The sequence below is a fragment of the Amphiura filiformis genome, chromosome 9 (genome assembly GCF_039555335.1).
Source record: "Amphiura filiformis chromosome 9, Afil_fr2py, whole genome shotgun sequence".
Classification (NCBI taxonomy): domain Eukaryota; kingdom Metazoa; phylum Echinodermata; class Ophiuroidea; order Amphilepidida; family Amphiuridae; genus Amphiura; species Amphiura filiformis.
In genome coordinates this window covers 38,899,394-38,921,132 of record NC_092636.1, presented here as the reverse complement: position 1 = coordinate 38,921,132, position 21,739 = coordinate 38,899,394, and the positions used below count along the sequence as shown (strand labels likewise).

Sequence of the window (21,739 nt, the reverse complement as noted above, 5' to 3'; positions counted from 1 at the left end):
AATCAGTTTTAGAGCTTCTTGACTCTTGGTAGTAACAAATAAAGGAAGATGATCATTAGAGAAGAACACGTTTTTGTGAAAGAAGATCTGCACGCTGTATCTTCTGCCATCAACATAGTGAAATGAATAACATTAGGCCTAATCTTCTGTATTAGACCTTGCTTGGATTTTGTTGACTTGAAGTCGCTGCTGTTTGTTTTTACATTTCTGACTGAACTCTTGAAATAAAAGTGAACAAGTTTTATTATTTGTTTATCCGAATAAAATACTGAACTCTGCCATGCTATGGCTGGGCCTACTGAATTGCCCCGCCAAATGCACGGTGGCTGTGACGGTGGTATAATGAACCTCGTGTTGCATTATGTCACGTAAACATGGTAAAGAGCTTGGTCAGGAATGCCTGGAATGCGGGCTAAGTACGTAGGTTATGAACTTGACATTCACAGGGGTACTAGCAGAGGGTACATAGATTAAGTCATGAAAAGGATATTTATATTTGTTAACATTAACTTAGATTATTTTCAAAAATCTATATGTAACCTTTTTTTTTTTTTTTTTGTATATATATTCCGTGCAATTTTAAATTTTATATAAATGGGTTAAATATTGCTAATGCTAAGTATCATGATTGAGTCGGTTACACCTGTAGCGCATCCAGGTGCGACTTGCTGATTATTTAATTTTGTCATCAAATTTAGTTGGTCATAATTGAGATGCCAATGTTTACATATAAGATCGTTAAACAACTAAAATGCTCTTTTTTCCAAATTACTTCAGCCATAATAGGCGAAATGTACTTTCATGCTTTGTGTCTATACACCAATCCGAGAAGCGTTTACTGTATTTGGCCCTCTATTGACGGCAACACAGATGTACCAGAGCGGGAGATTTAATTCGTAATTCAACACTCATGATTGTGTATTGAATATCACTGTTGTGTACAATTCCCGGGTACAATTCTGTATAGCACACATCCACACAATAAATAATGGATGGAACCCCCGACCTCGGGACACCGCAGTTTTACATCGGGGACACCGCAGTAATGGCGAAGTCGGATAGGTGTATTGCCTAACAAGCCAGTCTTCATCAACAACCAGTATTATCAAATGAATTGGGAAATCAATAAGAATTCAGATTTCAATGATTGAGAAAGTGTAATCAGTTGCAAACAAAAATACAGCGACGCTGCCATTAATTTCAAGAAAGTTTGGTCTGACAACAATCATGTCCAATTTACGGAGTGTTTAGACAAGGAACCTTGTTTTCAGGCAGGTAATCAGGTGAACACACGTAGCTCGATGCAACTATATTCTAAAAAAAAAAATCAATTTTATGATTTTTTTTTTTTCGAGGTATGTGAAATAAATATGCGAAAATGTCATGATTGTTTAATAGTGAGTACTGAAGGACGACGTCATTCAATGTCCACAACCATGACATTACCAGAAAGGCAATACACATTATATCCTGAAGTATACGGTGAAAGGTAATTAAACGCAAACAATCACTGACAAGTAGCTCACACGAATGTGAGATGTTCCTCCTCTCATTGACTCAACCTCATCATATCAGCAAATATGACCTCTTGCACAGCACAAATCAATTCTTCATTTTGTCATCTGATTTTTATATTATGTCAATATAGCGCAATAATATATTGATACTTTAAATTAAAAAATAAACATTGATATGTGAGCTCCCTATGAGCGTTCATATGTGTCAAAATATGACAGTTAGGTTCCAAGAGAGGTAGTTGCTCGACAACGGAGCTATCACATGGGTATGATATTGACAGTAGAATTCTATGATGGGTATCAGAAATTATGCTATTAGTATAACCGATAGCAAGAGTCAAGTCTTGGCCGACCCACCGGAACATCACTAAGACAGGTAGGCTACTGGCTCAGTATGAGCAAAAAGTAAATTGGACGTTTGGAAGCTGTAAAAGATTGTATATATATTCCGTGCAATTTTAATTTTGTATAAACAGGTTAAATATTGCTAATGCTAAGTATCATTATTGAGTCAGTTACACCTGTATCGCATCTAACTAATACCCAGGTGCGACTTGCTGATTATTTATTTTGTCATCAAATTTAGTTGGTCATAATTAAGATGTCAATGTTTACATATAAGATCATTAAACAACTAAAATGTTCTTTTTCCACATTACTTCAGCCATAATAGGCGAAATGCACTTTCATGTTTAGTGTCTATTGCCGAACAAGCCAGTCTTCATCAACAACCATTATTATCAAATGAATTTGGAAATCAATAAGAATTCAGATTTCAATGATTGGGAAAGTGTAATCAGTTGCAAACAAAAATACAGCAACGCTGCCATTAATTTCAAGAAAGTTTGGTCTGACAACAATCATGTCCGATTTACGGAGTGTTTAGACAAGGAACTTTGTTATCAGACAGGTAATCAGGTGAACACACGTAGCTCGATGCAACTAAAACAATTCTAAAAAAGGCCGTCGATTTTATGATTTTTTTCCCGAGGTATGTGAAATAATTATGTGAAATTGTCATGATTGTTTAATAGTGAGTACTGAAGGACGACGTCATTCAATGTCCACAACCATGACATTACCAGAAAGGCAATACACATTATATCCTGAAGTATACGGTGAAAGGTAATTAAACGCAAACAATCACTGACAAGTAGCTCACACGAATGTGAGATGTTCCTCCTCTCATTGACTCAACCTCATCATATCAGCATATGACCTCTTGCACAGCACAAATCAATTCTTCATTTGCCATACAAAATTTGTCATCTGATTTTTATATTATGTCAATATAGCGCAATAATATATTGATACTTTAAATTAAAAAATAAACATTGATATGTGAGCTCCCTATGAGCGTTCATATGTGTCAAAATATGACAGTTAGGTTGCAAGAGGTAGTTGCTCGACAACGGAGCTAGCCCTTGGGTATGACATTGACAGTAGAATTCTATGATGGGTATCAGAAATTGTGCTATTAGTATAACCGATAGCAAGAGTCAAGTCCTGGCCGACCCACCGAACATCACTAAAACAGGTACCTGCTCAGTATGAGAAAAAAGTAAATTGGACGTTTGGAAGATGTAAAAGATTGTATATATATTCCGTGCAATATTAATTTTTGTATAAATGGCTTAAATATTGCTAATACTAAGTATCATGATTGAGTCGGTTACACCTGTGTCACATCCAACTAATATTCAAGTGATTATTAACTATTAATTATTATTAACTGATTTTTTGTTTTTGTCATCAAATTTAGTTGGTCATAATTGAGATGCCAATGTTTACATATAAGATCGTTAAACAACTAAAATGCTCTTTTTTCCAAATTACTTCAGCCATAATAGGCGAAATGTACTTTCATGCTTTGTGTCTATTGCCTAACAAGCCAGTCTTCATCAACAACCAGTATTATCAAATGAATTGGGAAATCAATAAGAATTCAGATTTCAATGATTGAGAAAGTGTAATCAGTTGCAAACAAAAATACAGCGACGCTGCCATTAATTTCAAGAAAGTTTGGTCTGACAACAATCATGTCCAATTTACGGAGTGTTTAGACAAGGAACCTTGTTTTCAGGCAGGTAATCAGGTGAACACACGTAGCTCGATGCAACTATATTCTAAAAAAGGCCGTCAATTTTATGATTTTTTTTCGAGGTATGTGAAATAAATATGCGAAAATGTCATGATTGTTTAATAGTGAGTACTGAAGGACGACGTCATTCAATGTCCACAACCATGACATTACCAGAAAGGCAATACACATTATATCCTGAAGTATACGGTGAAAGGTAATTAAACGCAAACAATCACTGACAAGTAGCTCACACGAATGTGAGATGTTCCTCCTCTCATTGACTCAACCTCATCATATCAGCAAATATGACCTCTTGCACAGCACAAATCAATTCTTCATTTGCCATACAAAAGATCGTTTAGCAACTAAAATGTCCTTTCCCCCAAATTACTTCAGCCATAATAGGCGAAATGCACTTTCCATGTTTTGTGTCTATTGCCGAACAAGCCAGTCTTCATCAACAACCAGTATTATCAAATGAATTTGGAAATCAATAAGAATTCAGATTTCAATGATTGAGAAAGTGTAATCAGTTGCAAACAATAATACAGCGACATTGCCATTAATTTCATGAAAGTTCGGTCTGACAACAATCATGTCCAATTTACGGAATGTTTAGACAATTAGTAACCTTGTTATCAGGCAGGTAATTTAAGGTGAACAGACGTAGCTTGATGCAACTATATTCTAAAAAAGGTCGTCGGTTTTATGATTTTTTTCCGAGATATGTGAACGCGACATTATTATTTTTGTAAGCTCTATAATAATTATGCTGGTCTATTAGGATTAGGAACATAACTAATACAAAGCGATGGCAACAACAACAAAATAATTATTATGTAAATTATTTGAGAAATGATTTAAGCTTTTGCTTCATCAAAATGATTGATATCAATCCGTCTTGAATAGATCCGCGTCGAACAAGTCTGCACAACAACTGCAAACAACCGCACAAACATGATCTTCCAACATTACAGAAATTTGCTTTCTCTAAATGACGGTCCTATAAAAACATACCATTTCTCTAATTGCCCATCAGTTTCCAGTGATTTTAGACAAGACTGTCTCATGAAAATTTAAAAGGAGATCTTTTAACACCAAAAAAATTGTTGTATCGGAGTAACCCGCCCTACCCTAAAATTGGACCTGACCCTAAAATTAGGCCCGAGCCTAGACTTTTCAACAACCAAAAACACCAAAACAAAGCAAACCAAAACACCAAAACAAAACAAACCAAAAAAACAAAAAACAAAAAACGAAACAAAAAACAAACAAACAAACAAAATAACCAAAAACAAAAACAAAAAACAAACAAAAACAAAACCAGTATGTGGTGCTCCTCTTCAAATAGGAATACAACTAACATGGAAAACTGCGACCGTAGAATACAGAGGTACAAAATAAAGCACTTTCCAGAGTCTAGACGCCATACCCTATTTTCCAATGGCCCGTTAACGACTCCAATACAACACTTTGTTTTTGGACCTATTGTGAAGATTAATATGCTATAACAGGTCACAAAATTATAAATTCTGTGGACGAAGCTCGGATTTTCAAAAAAACATAAAACTGTTGAGTACCAATAATTTTGAAACCGCCAGTACAAGATTAACTTACCTATTCGGTTATTGGGTTTGATGTACGAATATGCCTGAAACTTTTTTTCCAATGTGTATTGTGCCATTGTAGCTAAGGGGTCAATGTCAATTGATTTGTCCTCGTGTGGTACACCATATTTCCACTTATATCTGATGTCATCTGTAGAGTAGCTATCTGCGATTAAAAATATAAAAATAGAATTAATAATATTTGCATAAAACCTTACATAATATATGAATTCTGCGTACTTTTTCTACGTATGACCCCTTGACCTTGGTACACCACAGGCGTACCTATTATAGGTTGCTCACAGTATGGGGGAGCGAATTGGCGCAGCGGTAGTTCCCTCGCCTTGCACCACTGAGGTCCCAGGTTCAAGCCCCGGCCGTGCCCAAGGCCTGTATGTGCACTTGGTTTATCCCGATCCATGCTCGCTCTCGCAGGTTTTCTCCGGGATCTCAAGTTTCTCCTGCTTTCAAAAATCGGTGATTAGTTGTTTGGTTATCAAAAACGTCCTTCACCCAATGGAATTTGGGGAGCTGCAGAAAATGGGTGGATGTTACAATCTAAGTGCGGATAGGTTTGGGCCAGGTTCGGCTGCAACCAGCCTACTGTATGTAGTTGATGCGATCTGATTGGGATGATTCACCACGCAGCGAAATTACAGCGCTTTGAATCCTCTGGAAAAATGCGTTATATAAATTCCCAAATTTATTTATTTATTTATTTATTTATTATATTCAGTTTAATTGTTGAAGAAATTGAACAAGATGTGAGAACAGTAACAACATAATACAACAAACTTTTAATCTGAATCAAAACAGTGACAGTTGATTCAAATTTCATAACCCAATGCAAAATTATTGGATTTTAGTACCAAAAATATCAGGAAATCTTAACGCTAAATAGACATTCTGATGACTTCAGCATGTCTGTTCTCTGAAATCAATGTTTTGAATAAATTTGAATTCACAGTGACCATCCACCACAAAGGGCCGTAGTTTTGCGATTGATTGATTGATTGATTGATTCATTGATTCATTCATATTTTGAATAAAGGGATTATTAATAATAATAATTATGTAATGATGATGATGATGTGATGATGATGATGATGATGATGATGATGATGATGATGATGATAATGACGACGACGACGATGGTGGCGGTGGTGGTGGTGCTGCTACTGCTGCTGCTGCTCATGATGATGATGGTACTCAAGTACATTTTCCACAAATTCCTAGCCAAAGTTTGTACTTTATATCGGGCAAAAAGAATAGATATTTACGCGAAAGGGTTGGATTCAAAATGCTCTGGGTTAATGTGAACCTGTCCACATCCAAAGAGATTAAACTGGATTGGTTCACATTGATTATAAGCCTCAGAACATAATCATGTAAGTGGTCCACAAAATGCATGCAATGATATCACACATCACATGATAATGTGCACTGTATGTAGATTTAGTAAGTCAGTAGGCATAGATCTAGATTACACGGCGTCATGCGAATAGCAAATGTCTGGGTTTTAAGCACACGGCAAATTTCAAACGCCTTAACACAGGACGGGATATTTACTTGCTTTACCAATGCACAAATAATAAATGCCCAGCACCCCGGGGCTTTAGCAAATGCTATTATTTTGATGTCCAAAGCAAAAGAGGACCAAAGTTTTCTTATACGATAGACGGTAGTTAATGCTAATGAAACGTCAGGTTTGATGTTGCGTCATTCGCTTTGTGTTTCCGCCAAATCATAACGGGACATTATGATATATCATATTAAATAATTTTTATATTAATATTAGTCCAATTGTGATATGAGTAACAATGTTTTTTACAAAGATTGACTTCTTCAGCACGCCAAAGCATTAATCTACGAAATTAATTGTGTTGTTGTTCCTGCTGCTGCTGCTGCTGCTGCTGATAATGATGACGACGATGACGATGATGATGATGATGTCGATGATGATGATGATAATGATGATGATGATGATGATGATGACGTCGATGATGATAATAATAATAATACTAATAATAATGATGATGATGATGATGATGATAATAATGATGATGATGATGATGATAATAATAATGATGATGATGATATTGATGATGATCACCAACATTTTTTATGATGATAATGATGATGATGATGAAGAAGAAGCAGAAGAAGAAGAGGATGATGATAATGATTATGTTGATGACGATGATAATAATAATAATAATAATGATTTTTTTATGATGTTAATGATGATGATAATAATAATGATGATGATGATGATGATCACCACCAACATTTTTTTATGATTTGATATGATGATGATGATGATGATGAAGAAGAAGAAGAAGAAGATGATGATAATGATGATGATGATAATGATGATGATAAAGAAGAAGAAGAAGAAGAAGATGATGATGATAATGATGATGTTGATGATGATAATAATAATAATAATAATAATAATAATAATAATAATGATGATAATGATGATGATCTCCACCAACAATTTTTTATGATGATGATGATGATGATGATGATGATGATGATAATGATGATGATGATGATGATAATGATGATGATGATGATGATGATGATGATGACGAGATAGTTATACCGTAGTAGTAATACATTAATCAGACAACATGATAAGCATTACACATAAATTATAATAAAACTGCATACTTTTTTGCCAAATATAATGGAGGCAGAAGCATCCTTATATTCCCACTATATTCCCGTTTATCATGATTATCATAAAAATGTACATAATGTTGTAAAAAGAAGAACTGCAAATATAATTATAGATGAACAGAACCTTCGACAAGGCTCAATTTACTAAGGAAATCACGTGGTTGACAAAGTTTGCCTTCTCTTGTAAACGATCATAGAGGAAGTAAGTAAGCAAAGCCGACGACTTAATGTTATCTGTAAAATACGTGCGATCTATATAGCCTCGTTATTATCACTTAATGTCGAACTGTGCTGATAATTACAACGATATGGAATAATAGAAAACAGAAATTACGTTTGACCCACTTGATCGAGATTACATCAAAACTGCCTCGGGAAGGATCATTCATATCCACTCCATTTATTTTATTTCATGGAAGGAAGAGCTCATATGGGACTTAACCAATCAATTTGAGGACAATTTTGTGATGGTAATGATGCTCTATATTGGCAGATCATTGTCTCCTTTCTTGGTTCAAATAACACTCTTCATATCCGTCTTCTTTTCACCTTTTCAGTAATTCCCAAAATCCTTCGCAATGTACGTCTCCTTCGGTTCGATGCGCATGCGTTGAAGTGCCCAGTAACGGTGTTCGCATCGTCGATGACGTAGTCTCGGTTACAATCGCAAAGGGTTCTGGGTAATTACCGACATGGTTTACACGGGTTATTCTGCAACCCACTCAGAGTCAATATGAAATTGACTTCAAAGATAATTATTCACACAATGATTTTATAATTGAATTTATTAGATTAATGGATTCACTCCAGGCTATATTGTTTAGAACAATAATTATACAATTTAGAGAGTAGAACATATAGGTGATTTAAAAAATGTTGAGTAAGAAAAAAATGAAAGGTATATAAGTTGTAAACAATTTTTAAATATCCAAGCAAATTCGTATGTATAATAAGAAGTTGTGTGAAAGTTAATTCATGCATTAAGAGTTTATATTGATTGCATTAAGGAAATGCATTTTTAAGCATTTAATTGGGAATTACTCTTAATGACAAATTTATTTTGTGTCGATGTAAGATATTGCTTAAATAGAAACGTTCATATTTATCAATATGGCCCTCGTTATTATGATTATTCCAATCAATGTGGTTAAATATTATTATCTTTAATATCTTCGTAATACAGCTTTTTATTCAGCAAAGAATACCAAAGATACTACATGGATGATTTCTACGTTGTACCTTGCCAAAAAAGAGGAGACATTTTCCTCATCAGCAAGTTGAATACCAAACTTTAATTTAAATGATGAGTTGTACGCCATTTGTTAAATCTAAGCAAATTTGTATGTGAAATAGGACGTTTTAATTCATTCAATAAGTATTGATTCTATAAAGGATGTGCATTTCGTAACCATTTAGTTGGGAATTATCTTTAATGGCAAATTTATTTTGGATTGATGAAGGTATTGATTATGCTTAAATATAAACATTTTGGCTAATGTAGCTGCCCACGTTATTATGTTGTGATCTAATCAATGTGGTTAAACATTACTATCTTTATTATCTTCGTAATATAGATTTTTATTCGGCAAAGTTGCATTTATTTTAAAGACACACCGTATGTCACTGCCCGTAATGATAGAGGATTTGTACCATTCCGGTAGCTTTAAGGACTCGGTCACCCACCTTTGCACAGTATTAAATCGAAACAGTCTGATTAATCAATGTAGCAGCATGGGTACATATAATGAAAGACAGAGATAAAAAGACTAGTTCGCGTTTAAAATTCTGATAACTAGACAGAAAATGTCGTACTGCGCAGGTCAGCAACCAATCCCGGCGCGCCTTTGCCCTGACGTCAGACGCGATTTAGTCTTTTTATCTCTGTCTTTCATTATAGCTTGCGTTATTGTATAATAATACCCATCAATGTGATTAAACTTTATTCTCTTTATTATCTCCTTAATACAGATTTTTATTCCCGCAAAGGTGCATTTATTTCAAAGACACACTTTATGCCACTGTCTGTAAAGAAAGAGGATTCGTAGCTGAAGTAATAATATTGTCAATATAGCTGTAAATTACAGACTTAATTGCTAAAAATGGAGTTTGTAATATTATATGACTCTGTTCAGTCTTATGGTGCTTTGACAATTTTTTTACAAACGGTTGAAAGAGCAGTTTTTATAGTTTCGCAGAATGTGTTTTACAAGACAGATAATAATTTGAGGAAGTAAAATTAACTTCGAAACTACATCTCGTGCCCAAAAATCGTTACTTCCGTCTGCAAAAAAACAGGAAACCTGATTAAAATACAATAGGAATTTCTTTGATTAAAATGTCAGATGCAAAACATGTGACAACATGGATGATTCCCAAATTGCACCTTGACAGATGCAAAGGAAGAATGGACATTTCCTCACCAAGTTGATCAACAAATGGGAATTTATAGTGTGGCGTTTACCTCCTACAACTATCATCAAGATTTTAAATAAGTATTCTGTTATACAATATTCAAATGCATTAATTATTCTGCATTATGTGACTTTCGTGGTGGGAGATAATATCCATACAAATTTATTCAACTAAACACACGCTTTTAAATCGCCCAGAGTGTCATGGTACATCACAGCAAAAACACCTGATGCCTCGAGATATATTTATGTAGATATGTTTATCATCGGTATCTTACTACAATGACATATATAAGAAAAAAGTACATGCACACGAAATATTCTTAAACAGTAGAATATTAAACAGCCAAATCTCGAGACGGGCACTTCCTTAACCTCAATAAGTATTGTGAACTTACAAAATGACCTTGAAATACATTTGGTATTGAAACTCATACTTAACAATATGAGGTTTAATACTTCCAGTTATACCTCCAGTCTGTAAATTACAGACTTAATTGCTAAAAATAGAGTTTGTAATACTATAATGACTTTGTTCAGTATTTGCAACCAATAAACAAGTGTTGTTCACAATCGTCTTAAGGTGCTTTGACAATTTCTTTACATTATTTTATGAACGGTTGAAAGAGCAGGTTTTTTGAGTTTCGCAGGATGTGTTTTTACAAGACAGATAATAATTTGAAGAAGTAAAATTAACTTCAAAACTACGTCTCGTGCCCAAAATCGTTACTTCCGTCTGCAAAAAACCCCAGAAACCTGATTAAAATACAATAGAATTTCTTTGATTAAAATGTCAGATGCAAAACATGTGACAACATAGATGATTCCCAAATTGCACCTTGACAGATGCTAAGGAAGAATGGACATTTCCTTACCAAGTTGATCAACAAATGGGAATTTATAGTGTGGCGTTCACCTCCTACAACTATCATCAAGATTTTAAATAAGATTTATGATATACAATATTCAAATGCATTAATTATTCTGCATTATGTGACTTTCGTGGTGGGAGATATATCCATACAAATTTATTCAACCAAACACATACTTTTTTAAATCGCCCAGAATGTCATGGTAAATCACAGCAAAAACACCTGATGCCTCGAGATATGTTTATGTAGATATGTTTATCAGCGGTATCTTATTACAATGACAAAAATAAGAAACAAAAGTACATGCACACGAAAAATTCTTAAACACTAGAATATTAAACAGCCAAATCTCTAGACGGACACTTCTTTACCCCCAAATGACCTTGAAATACATTTGGTATTAAAACTCATACTTTACAATATGAGGTAAATACTTGCAGTTATAACTGTCTATTGTAGGTTATAGAACTTTGCCATCGTGAATGAGATAATTTGGAGCTTATAGTGAACATCATCCATACATTGTCAGTCATTGGTATAGTCTGTTATGTACCATAATAACATCAACAACACCGACAATGACAATATCATGTCAAATAGTAGGGAGATTTAGCACAAGTTTGTGTAGCAACTTCTTCAGTTTTAGCTGTATGGGTTCCACATTGCCACACTGCACCTTGACAATGCAATTAATTATTGTGATAAAATATTTAAATGCGTTGATTATTCCGCATTAGGTGATATATAAGACATCCATACAAATTCCTTCAACCAACACAAATCTCTAGACCGGCACTTCTTTAACCCCGATAAGTATTGTGAACTTACAAAATGACCTTGAAATACATTTGATGTTAAAACTCATACTTTACAATATGAGGTAAATACTTCCAGTTATAATTGTTCATTATTATGTTATAGAACTTTTCCATCGTGAATGAGATAATTTGGAACTTCTAGTGAACATCATCCATACATTGTCAGTCATTGGTATAGTCTGTTATGTACCATAATAACATCAACAACACCGACAATGACAATTTCATCTCAAATAGTAGAGAGGTTTAGTCACACGTTTTGTCCGTGTACGTGTTATGTAGCGTCTTCTTCATTTTTAAATTACATGTTTTAAGCACATTATTATGAAGAGCTTTAGTTCTGCGATAGAAGTTTACACTGACCATGAAAAGATGGCTTCTTTTCCCCGTCTTACACGTACACTTCGTCAAAAACGTGTTGTGAAATCTCGCTAGTGTCAGATATATAACATGGAAAGAAAAAAAATTGAATTTTTGATTTCCATTCTTCTGCATATTTTAGTAAACGATCCATTCTATAGCATATTGTATATACCCGATTCTTAATACAATTCATATTTTACACTGGAATATTTGCTATTTGGATATCTGCTGCCTTAATCAGTTAAAGTAATTATTATGACACAGTCGAATCTAATAAAATATTATAATTATAGTGGCCCTTTTCACTTCTTTTATTTAAATATATTGGCCTTGTACTGTCCAACACCTTTGCAGGTGATTTGATACTCTTAAGGGAATAAGGGTATTTCATTTTCTCGCATGGATTCCTATGCTTTATAGATAATACAAAAGGTGCAAAGGGTATATGTCAAATGCATAATTTGCCGTGTTGCTAATATGATTTATATAATTAATAGCTTTCTGATTGACAGCAAAAATTGATAGACCTGCAGATAAGAAAGAAGTAGCGTAAAGATCTTGAGCCTGATATGAGAAGTGATTTCTGTCGACTTTCAGTTCTGCTCTCCTGTAATGATTCGCTAAGTACAAGCAGGTATTGCGTTATACCTTTGCAACAGACTGATAAAATATTGCTTCCCAAGTAAAAACACTGTATCTACATAGCTAGTTACTCGAAGATACTGCATATTGGCATTGTGAGCAGATGATTAAAAAACACTTGACTAAAATGAACGTATTTGCTTTATTGTGTGTGCTCAGATACGGCGTTTTTACTTGAGAGTTTACAGTTGTTTGAATAATTCAAATAGATGAAAACCTCGTTTAAATCACTTTATTTTGAGAAAGGTATTTCATATTAAACTTTTCTAGGGGCAAATTGAACAGTAGTTGCATTTTGATCCACTTCTCTAGTTCCTGGTAATTTGCATTATTTAAATCAGTAATTCCCTTGATTTCAACAGAGGCTCATAGCAGGTCCTTGTGAGACTATATGCTACTTGTACAACAGCGGAGGCCCTTCGGTTAGAAGTATCTGTTAAGGATGCTGGGAAGTCTAAAAATTGCTAAGTTAAGTATCGATAAAACGGAGACACTTTGTTTGTGAAGTTGATCGCAATATCTGTAAAGCATTGACAATGAAACTAGATATAATTCATCGGTTGCAGCTACAACGCATTCAATCACGAGTTGCTTTAATGTTTTCTAATCGTACTCGTAATTTTACGGATTTGGATCTAACCTTCAATGAACTTAAATATTGTATTGTACTGCATTGTCTTCTTTAGAATGTCACAAATCATGGTATGAATAGATAAAGAAATTAAAATACTATTGTAAAGGTGAATGAACTAGCAAACATTCTCTGTTCCCGAGTGTCACATATATGTCGACACATGCAAACAGTCGTATTCATTTTGGTAAAGATTCTGCATAATTATAGATTCACTATAGTGCTATTATAGTTTCCATGATTTTTAACTGTTGTAAATCCCTTATTTCTTGAGGGCTCCCGAGGTTCTACACACTATGGTTGGTTTGTAACAGCGGATATTAATTCATCAGCATACCCAATACCTTTACCAAAATACCACCTCTAAGATAAACAGTTTAAAAGATTGTCTTTAAACCTCGCTATGAGCCTTCTACGACACATGTCGTAATCAGGATAATTTAACCACTAGTTTTTCTAGCTTTAACTTGCGTGCCGTCTGCAAGCTTTGCGACTTTGGCCAAGGAAATCTTTTATACGCTTTCAAACATGCGTTGAATAATTAGGAATACTTGGCATCCAATGCACGAAATCAAAACACTAGGCTCAGGGTTTACTAAAAAAAGTTGCACAAGAAATAGCGTAACAAATTATGCACAACAAATAGTGACGGACATGGTATTAATCTCCCATCAGTTGTCAAACAAAAGTATCGCAATATCGCTGAAAAAAAAAGAAGAATTCACCAAACTGTAAGTTAAACATTCATGCAATATCCTGTCGATTTCACATTACGTATTAGATGGCAACGTTCTGTGCATGAAATAAGTAAGATTAGGCTAATCAATGGGATGGAAGGTTAGTGGGTTTTTAGCGGGTCCGGATGGAAGGTGTCATCTGTGGTGACATCACACGTGTATTCCAGTGCTTGCAATGGCGGAAAGACACAAATCCGTTTGAATGCTGCGATGAAGAAACTGTAAACATCAAAATGTCCAGATACCTTTAGAATTGTCGTCAAAGGGTTTTTAAAATTAAAATTGCTTTCTACAAGATATCAGAAAAATAAAGGTGGAGAATGATTCATGGAAGTGTCAGGTGGAAGAATTACCACCCTTAGAAATCAAACGCCCTTCAAGGTCTTGGGGACCTAAAAAAAGGAAGGTCACATGACTACCCTATAGGGCACCGGATGACCTTGTATCACCAAAACATTATCTTGTGTGTTCAATATGCGTTTAAATGTCATTATGTCCATTATGGAGTAACCACGTGCCCTTATTATTGGATTTCTGGGTCCTCCAACCATTGCAAGAAGTCGGCAATCTTTAAATATTATTTTTGACCCAGTACCACTTCCTTGCAACCTTCTTCCGTAACCACATTCCTGATACCTTGTAACACAGACCATATTACGTCATATGCTAGCAGAATCCAATTGAACCATTCTGCGACCAATCTAACGGAATCTGGACATCATGTGGACTAAAGTTTCTTCGTCTCTCCGTTCAAACGGGTTTCTATTATTCCACTAATGTAAGCACTGCAATACGCGCATAATGGCAACACGGAGGACACCTTACATCCCATTGATTAGCCTAATATTACTTATTTCATGCAAAGAACATTGACATCTAATACGTAGTGTGAAATCGACAGGATGTTTTGATGAATGTTTATATTGCAGTTTGCCGAATTCTTCTTTTTCAGCAATTTTGACCAGTGAGTGTATTTACGTAATTATCCTTTATTTCCAATCAAATCTTAAGAAGTTTGTTCTCGTTTAATATTGATTTACCATTTATATATCACACGAATACATCATCATCTCATATAGACGAATCCAACGAGCCAAGTGATGGTCAGAATTCAGTCGGCCATTACTGGGCCCGTCTGCACAGAACTGGTGTTGTTACTGCCAAATTGGGTGTATTAAATCCGCATAAAAATCGAAGTTGAAGTGTATTGTTTTGTAAACTTTCATCATTCTTTTGTCTACGTGTAACACGCTTTGATGGAATGCAGCTTTATATCCCCGCCAAGGCCACATCATTTCATATTTTAGGTGGAATAGACCTAAGGGGGGGGGGGACCCAGCTATGGCTGCCATTGAGGTGTAGGAATGCGTGAAATTGGATTCGTCTACATAGGTAAGTTACATCACTAATATGGCTGCCATTGAGGTGTAGGAATGCGTGAAACTGGATTCGTCTACATAGGTAAGTTACATCACTAATATGTATACGTAAGCGGGAGTAAGAACAGTTGCTAGTAAGATTATTTCATCAGAACAAAAATTGCTATTGTCTACGATGAAACATTAAAAAGCCATTGACCCCACATGAAACGAATGTTTCTCTTGACTTGACAAATACCATTATTGGCTTATTTGATATTAATGGTATCACATTTCAAACTCAACACCTAGCACTGTGTACGTTGAACTTATAACGTAGTACGTAGAGTTAGTAAAAATACATTTTGCATTATTCAAGAAGACATTAATGTTCTTTTTAGTTAATATTAGCAAAAGAGCAAAGGTAGAAACATTTAATATTTTCTGTGTTCATTAAAAATGTTTCTTTTGTATTTTGTGAAAGAAAGAAAATGAACACCAAGGTTACGCATTAACGGAAGATTTGCATGCAGCAATTTGAGGTAGATTTATTTCCTTATCAATTTTTTTTAAACGCATAAAAGTTGTCAGTATTTTGTGCAGCGACCAGTAATGAGACAGATAGTTGAAACAAATCTTGATAGATAGTTGCGTCGTACAAAGGGAAATCTCCTGTTGTTTAAACTATTAATACTCATCACATTTGTTATTTATGGGATTAAATTTAAAGAAACTTGTGATAAAAAATGTATGCAGTAGTAGCAGTTGTTCTGACGTGATTCATTACCTATTTCCCCACGGTAAAAGGACAGATCTGTAATATGACGACAAGTCATTATAATTTAATGAATAAAGAAAGAAAAAAATTGACTGGTATAAGTGTTTCAAACAAAAGTAAAACAAGTTTACCAGTATGTATAATAGCATATACAAGATATTTGGTTGCTGAGTGTCTCCATCAGTAATCAGTTTGACAGAAATTCCTTTAAACATGCATATTGCATAACAATAGATACAGCTCAGATGCCCGGGCTCGGATGTTAAGCAGTACGCGCATTGTCTTGTGGGAAGGAATTTCGGTCAAACTGACATCCGGTAGAGAAACGCAGGATTCATATTATTGGGTCGGTGTCATTTACCTCATTAAATAACACGTTTCTGATAATTAATCTTTAATTTGTCTCATTATCATTCATTATTGTCCAAAGATTGGTGAATAAATATGTTTATATGCATGCTTGAACCATATTTTGTATTACAAAAACTTTAGAGGAGCCTAAGTTTGAAATTAATGTATAGATGTTACCATTACAATTCAATACCCCAGCAAATCTACTCCACCAGGGATGTAACTCTAATCAGTGCCCCTAAATGTTACCCCAACCCACATTATATTCCTAAATCACTCCTAAAGCAATGGACAACCCTTATCTTAAGAGGCTGATACAATTAAAGTATATACACTTATACACTAGTCTTATAGGTATATAGTGATAAATAATAACATGATAATAAGGATACTTGATAAGTTAATGTTCTGTCTTCTGGAGTGGCGCATCCCATGATAGTAATGTTGTTTATTCCGTTATGAGAATATACGCTATCGTGAATCTTGAGTGCAGTAATGACCACACTACAGTTGCACATTCTTCTACTAGATTTGCTCTATGTGCATTGGATACATTGGATTCATTGACGAGATTGGTCAAATTCGCCACTGGATATATACACTATACCAATTTTCTATTACATAGTTTCAATGGGAATGGGTATTTTGATCCCAAATGATCTAAAAGTAGATCCCAAATGATATAAAAGTCAACCTATACGTTGACTTGAGATTGTTCTTGTTGTAACGTATCAAAATGGCACTAAACCTGAATATAGCAGTACGCCCTCCATTCTGAGAGTTATAATACTGGTGATGGGTGCAATAATGACTTAACATTTATGCCATTCGGATGAATCGTAAACACTTTAAGACTGCAGTTCGCCTCTTAGTAAAAACTTACAACTGGGTAGGGCGAATATTTACTAAAAACCGATACCTTGCGGATGAAATGTTTCAACATTTATGTCAATTTAACATGTTTAATGAGAGAAAACCCAAATTTGTTTTCCTATATAAATTTTCAGTGATTTTAAAGCAGCCTTTTCAGATGGACTATAAACAAATAGTTCCTCGCCGTATTTTCAAGCATCGCCCAGGCCTATAGTGGTATAACCTCCAAGCCGCACATTGCTTGTTCGTTTCTTATCATTCATAATCATACACATTTATGAGTTTGCAAACCATCTTTTATCATCATGTGTCTCTAGAGAACCCAGGTGTTGTTATGTGAAGTTGTACGGTTTTCCTACCGGTACCGATATGTAAAGAATTCCATGGGACCCACATAGCCTCTATTGTTGACCGAAGGGCAGGTGTAGTGTAACACGGCTGTGGGGTACCTTTATATGCGATATCATTGGTGAGAAAGTAGGGCAAAGTGGGTACCTATAATACGAGTGAGCGTCTTAATTAGAAATGCTAGAAATGCCTAAAAATGAAATAAAATCACTCGGTTTTAAAATTAAGGATGACGTTGATGTATAGCCTAGACATAGAGTCTCACATGTGTTGTTCATTAAATGAGATTATATAAACTCAAATAATAATGTGGTTTAAATTCCAATTAGTTTGTGTCTATTTTCTTTGTTTGTTTTTAATTTATTGATAACTATATGATCCATCTTAATGTTACTCTGAGGTTACTCAATAATGGTTGGATAAAAATTGTGGTCTCAGATGTGTTGCTCTCAAAACAAGACCATGATAACTCAATAAATAATGACGTTCCTATTCCTATCGGGGCTTTTTTGTCGTCTAAAGTTCATTGTTTCTTTTCGATTAATAAATAAGTAGATAGATCCATCTTAATTTTATTCAAGAATGGTTGGATAATTTTGTTTACAATTGATGCAGAATAAAATGGAGACTTTAAAAATGTCGGTGCCGTTAAAAGAAAAACAGACAGTACAAATACATGAGCGTTTTTTGATACTTTCTTATACTTTGTCTCTCTTCTTTATCTCTAGCTCTCTCTCTCTCTCTCTCTTGCTCAACCTTTTGAAAACAAACCCTGTTATTGTTCTCGAGCTCATTTGATAAGAAACTGTTCATGTCAAAACCGATTTTCTGCATATTTGTCACGTTATTTTAGACCTTCAACTCTTGCAGTGCATAAGCCGAGCCTAAGGTTTCTTATTACTTTAACAGTGGCCCGTGTTCACCAATCCAGACCATAGGTTAATCAAGTTGTTGTATTTGACTTTTAAACTTTCGTAGAACGAATTATGCAAGGAAAAATCTCAAACTAGGCTTTTCACTATTTATTTGTTAAAGATTGAACAGGTACTTGTGCACACTTGACATTTTAGTATATATGCACACAGGTAGGTGTAACAGGATTCATTCTATGGAAGCTTTGTATACTACAATACGATAGATAATATCAATGTTCGCATAATTTGAAAGGGCATTTATACACAGAAAGATAATTGTTACATTAAATTGGAACAAACAATCGAACATGGTAATGTTGCCATAGTCTCAGGTGTTCTAAATAAATCAATGTGACCAATTTCAGAAACTTGTGGGGTCCCATCCGCTTAAGAGCCTCAAAGGGAGAATGTCGTATGCCAATACACGTACCATACCTTTGTTTCGGAATCCGACCGACGGCAGTTATTGCAACAAGGGGTATTCGTGCTCTCGTTACAATTTGGGCAAGCTGTGTAGCTTAATGCATAACCTATTCCTAAATACCCTGGGGATTTGCTCACGTTTGTATAATGCGCCATTTGTTATCATTATACCCCTGACCGTACAGGTGGTTTTTCCCAATAGGTAACTATTGCTTGATGGTTATCTTAACAAGAAGACAAGTACATTTTACCCCGTTGTATGGTAGATTCGTGCTATCCGCTAGCTCTTTTGTGTTGTATCAAATCATCTCGGGGATATGAATTTGTGAATATGTCTGATGGTTGGTATTGTGGGGTGCTTTGTTACCAGACTATGTTGCCGACGGGCGATGTGAAGCTTGTCAAACTTATACACCCGTATGGGTTGATGTGTAAAAAATGACAAATATAATGTCTTGTATAAATAGGACAGGAAAGTGTAAATCACGTCTCGCGTATGCAAGTGGAATCGGGAAACAGAGCGAGGGAAGAGATATATTGAATAAAAAACCCATGAAACATGTTCGTGATTTCTAATAATGCATCGGTATATGTTGGATAAAGATCAAATGCTACTGTAGAGCATTATAAAAATACCTACAAAGGTGGAATATATTTGTGAAGTCAGTATTCTATATATATATATATATAATGTTAGGAATAAGATGTTGTTTTAGATGTTGTAGATGATACAGCATACTTTATGCGACATTGACTTTGCAGCTTTGTTCATTGTTGATAGCTTTCTTTGTGAAATTCGTAAATAATTGAAATGCCCTGAACGTATCTACGTCATAGTTCGGGTGAAATGAAAACTAAAAGTTTCAAGCAAACACATTCTAACTTCTCCAGTTTTAGTTACGTCATGTACTTAGATAAAATACCTTATCCTTTGTAGCTATAGTTAAAAGCTTTGTCTACCTTTTTGATTTCAGGACATGCATTTGTTGAACGGTCAGTTTGACACTGATAAAGTATTTTAACAAATACTGCCATAGGTAGAAACGTAAAAGCTTTCAAAAATAGTTAAGTGCTGGTAGGGAAAAATTACCGCAAGGATTCTATTTACTTAAAGTAGCAATAAATGTATCGTTTGGGCACAAAACCTCTTCGCCTCTCCACACCAACGGGTAAAGAAGATGCCATGGAGCAAAAAGCTTGATTTATATGGTTCAATCGCCAGCGACGAACCATTGGGTTTGACAGAGGAATTTGCTCGTATTTCTGGGGCAAAGAGTAACGCCCAAATGTGATTGGACGGCGGTTAATTGTTTATCGCTGTAGCGTTGGAAGGATAAATCTATATATAAGAGTGATTGAACTTTTATTATATTTTACGTGCACACATTGAGAGGTAGGCTGTTAAAATACAGATTTTAGAGGCTAAAAGTGTCTGGTCCGGCGTTTAATTTAAGCTGAAAGGTTGATCTAATAAAGAGAAACAGAGAATTGTCACAACACAGCACGATGTTTAACAATTATATCATCAGCTGTTCAAAGTATTATGGAACACTTTGGACATTATTTCATTATTATCAACATTTTGAGAGCGGTAATAACCGCCATCATGTCAACTAAGTAATATGATCATAATATAAATTATATTATAAATATAATCATATGCAGGGAAAAATAATTATTGAATGAATTTTTGATGAGCTTTTAAAATGACACAATAATGATTTTACCATGTTATCACCCATGTACACTTTCACTAAATCAGTCAGCGAACCACGCAACCCATTAGTCTAAAAGTGTATACGAACACATGTTACGACTAAAACACCCCCTCCCCTTTACGAAAATGTACACAGCCGAAACACATCAAAATCGCCATGCAGCTCCATGTTTACCTCCCTTAATAGTAGTGGTACACCCTATATGAAACGCCATTCGATTTTGACTTTATTATATAATACCCGATGCATACTAATGCATAGTAGTATAGATTCTCCAATGTAGTACGATACATTAAGTATCATTAACCATAACCATCTAACCCTAACCATAACCCAAACCCTTTAAACTTAACCCTTAGGATACACTGAAATAATATCACACATACTATATATTGAGCAAAATATTATACTAGCACCGGACGGTAAAATAATATGAACATCATTATGAATTGTACCCCTGACGGTAGCAGGAAGGTAGTCGAATTATACCTTAGAGTTACATCAAAGGTACACCATGTGCCACAAGCATTTGAGACTTTCACATCAAAATCATAAATGTTCAGTCCCACTTCGATATTAGGAATAGGTATAGGTGAAGAGGTAAATATGT

The 21,739-nt window shown here is 34.8% G+C and overlaps 1 protein-coding gene across 2 annotated transcripts in view; it reads right to left on the bottom strand.

Moving 5' to 3' along the window:
- Positions 1-21,739, bottom strand: part of LOC140160969 (gamma-aminobutyric acid receptor subunit alpha-2-like) — a 255,302-nt gene that overhangs the window by 57,410 nt on the left and 176,153 nt on the right. For both annotated transcript variants that reach the window (XM_072184325.1, XM_072184326.1), the window contains exon 6: positions 5,218-5,373. In XM_072184325.1, the coding sequence (XP_072040426.1) occupies positions 5,218-5,373 (156 nt within the window). The remainder of the gene's footprint in view (positions 1-5,217; positions 5,374-21,739) is intronic.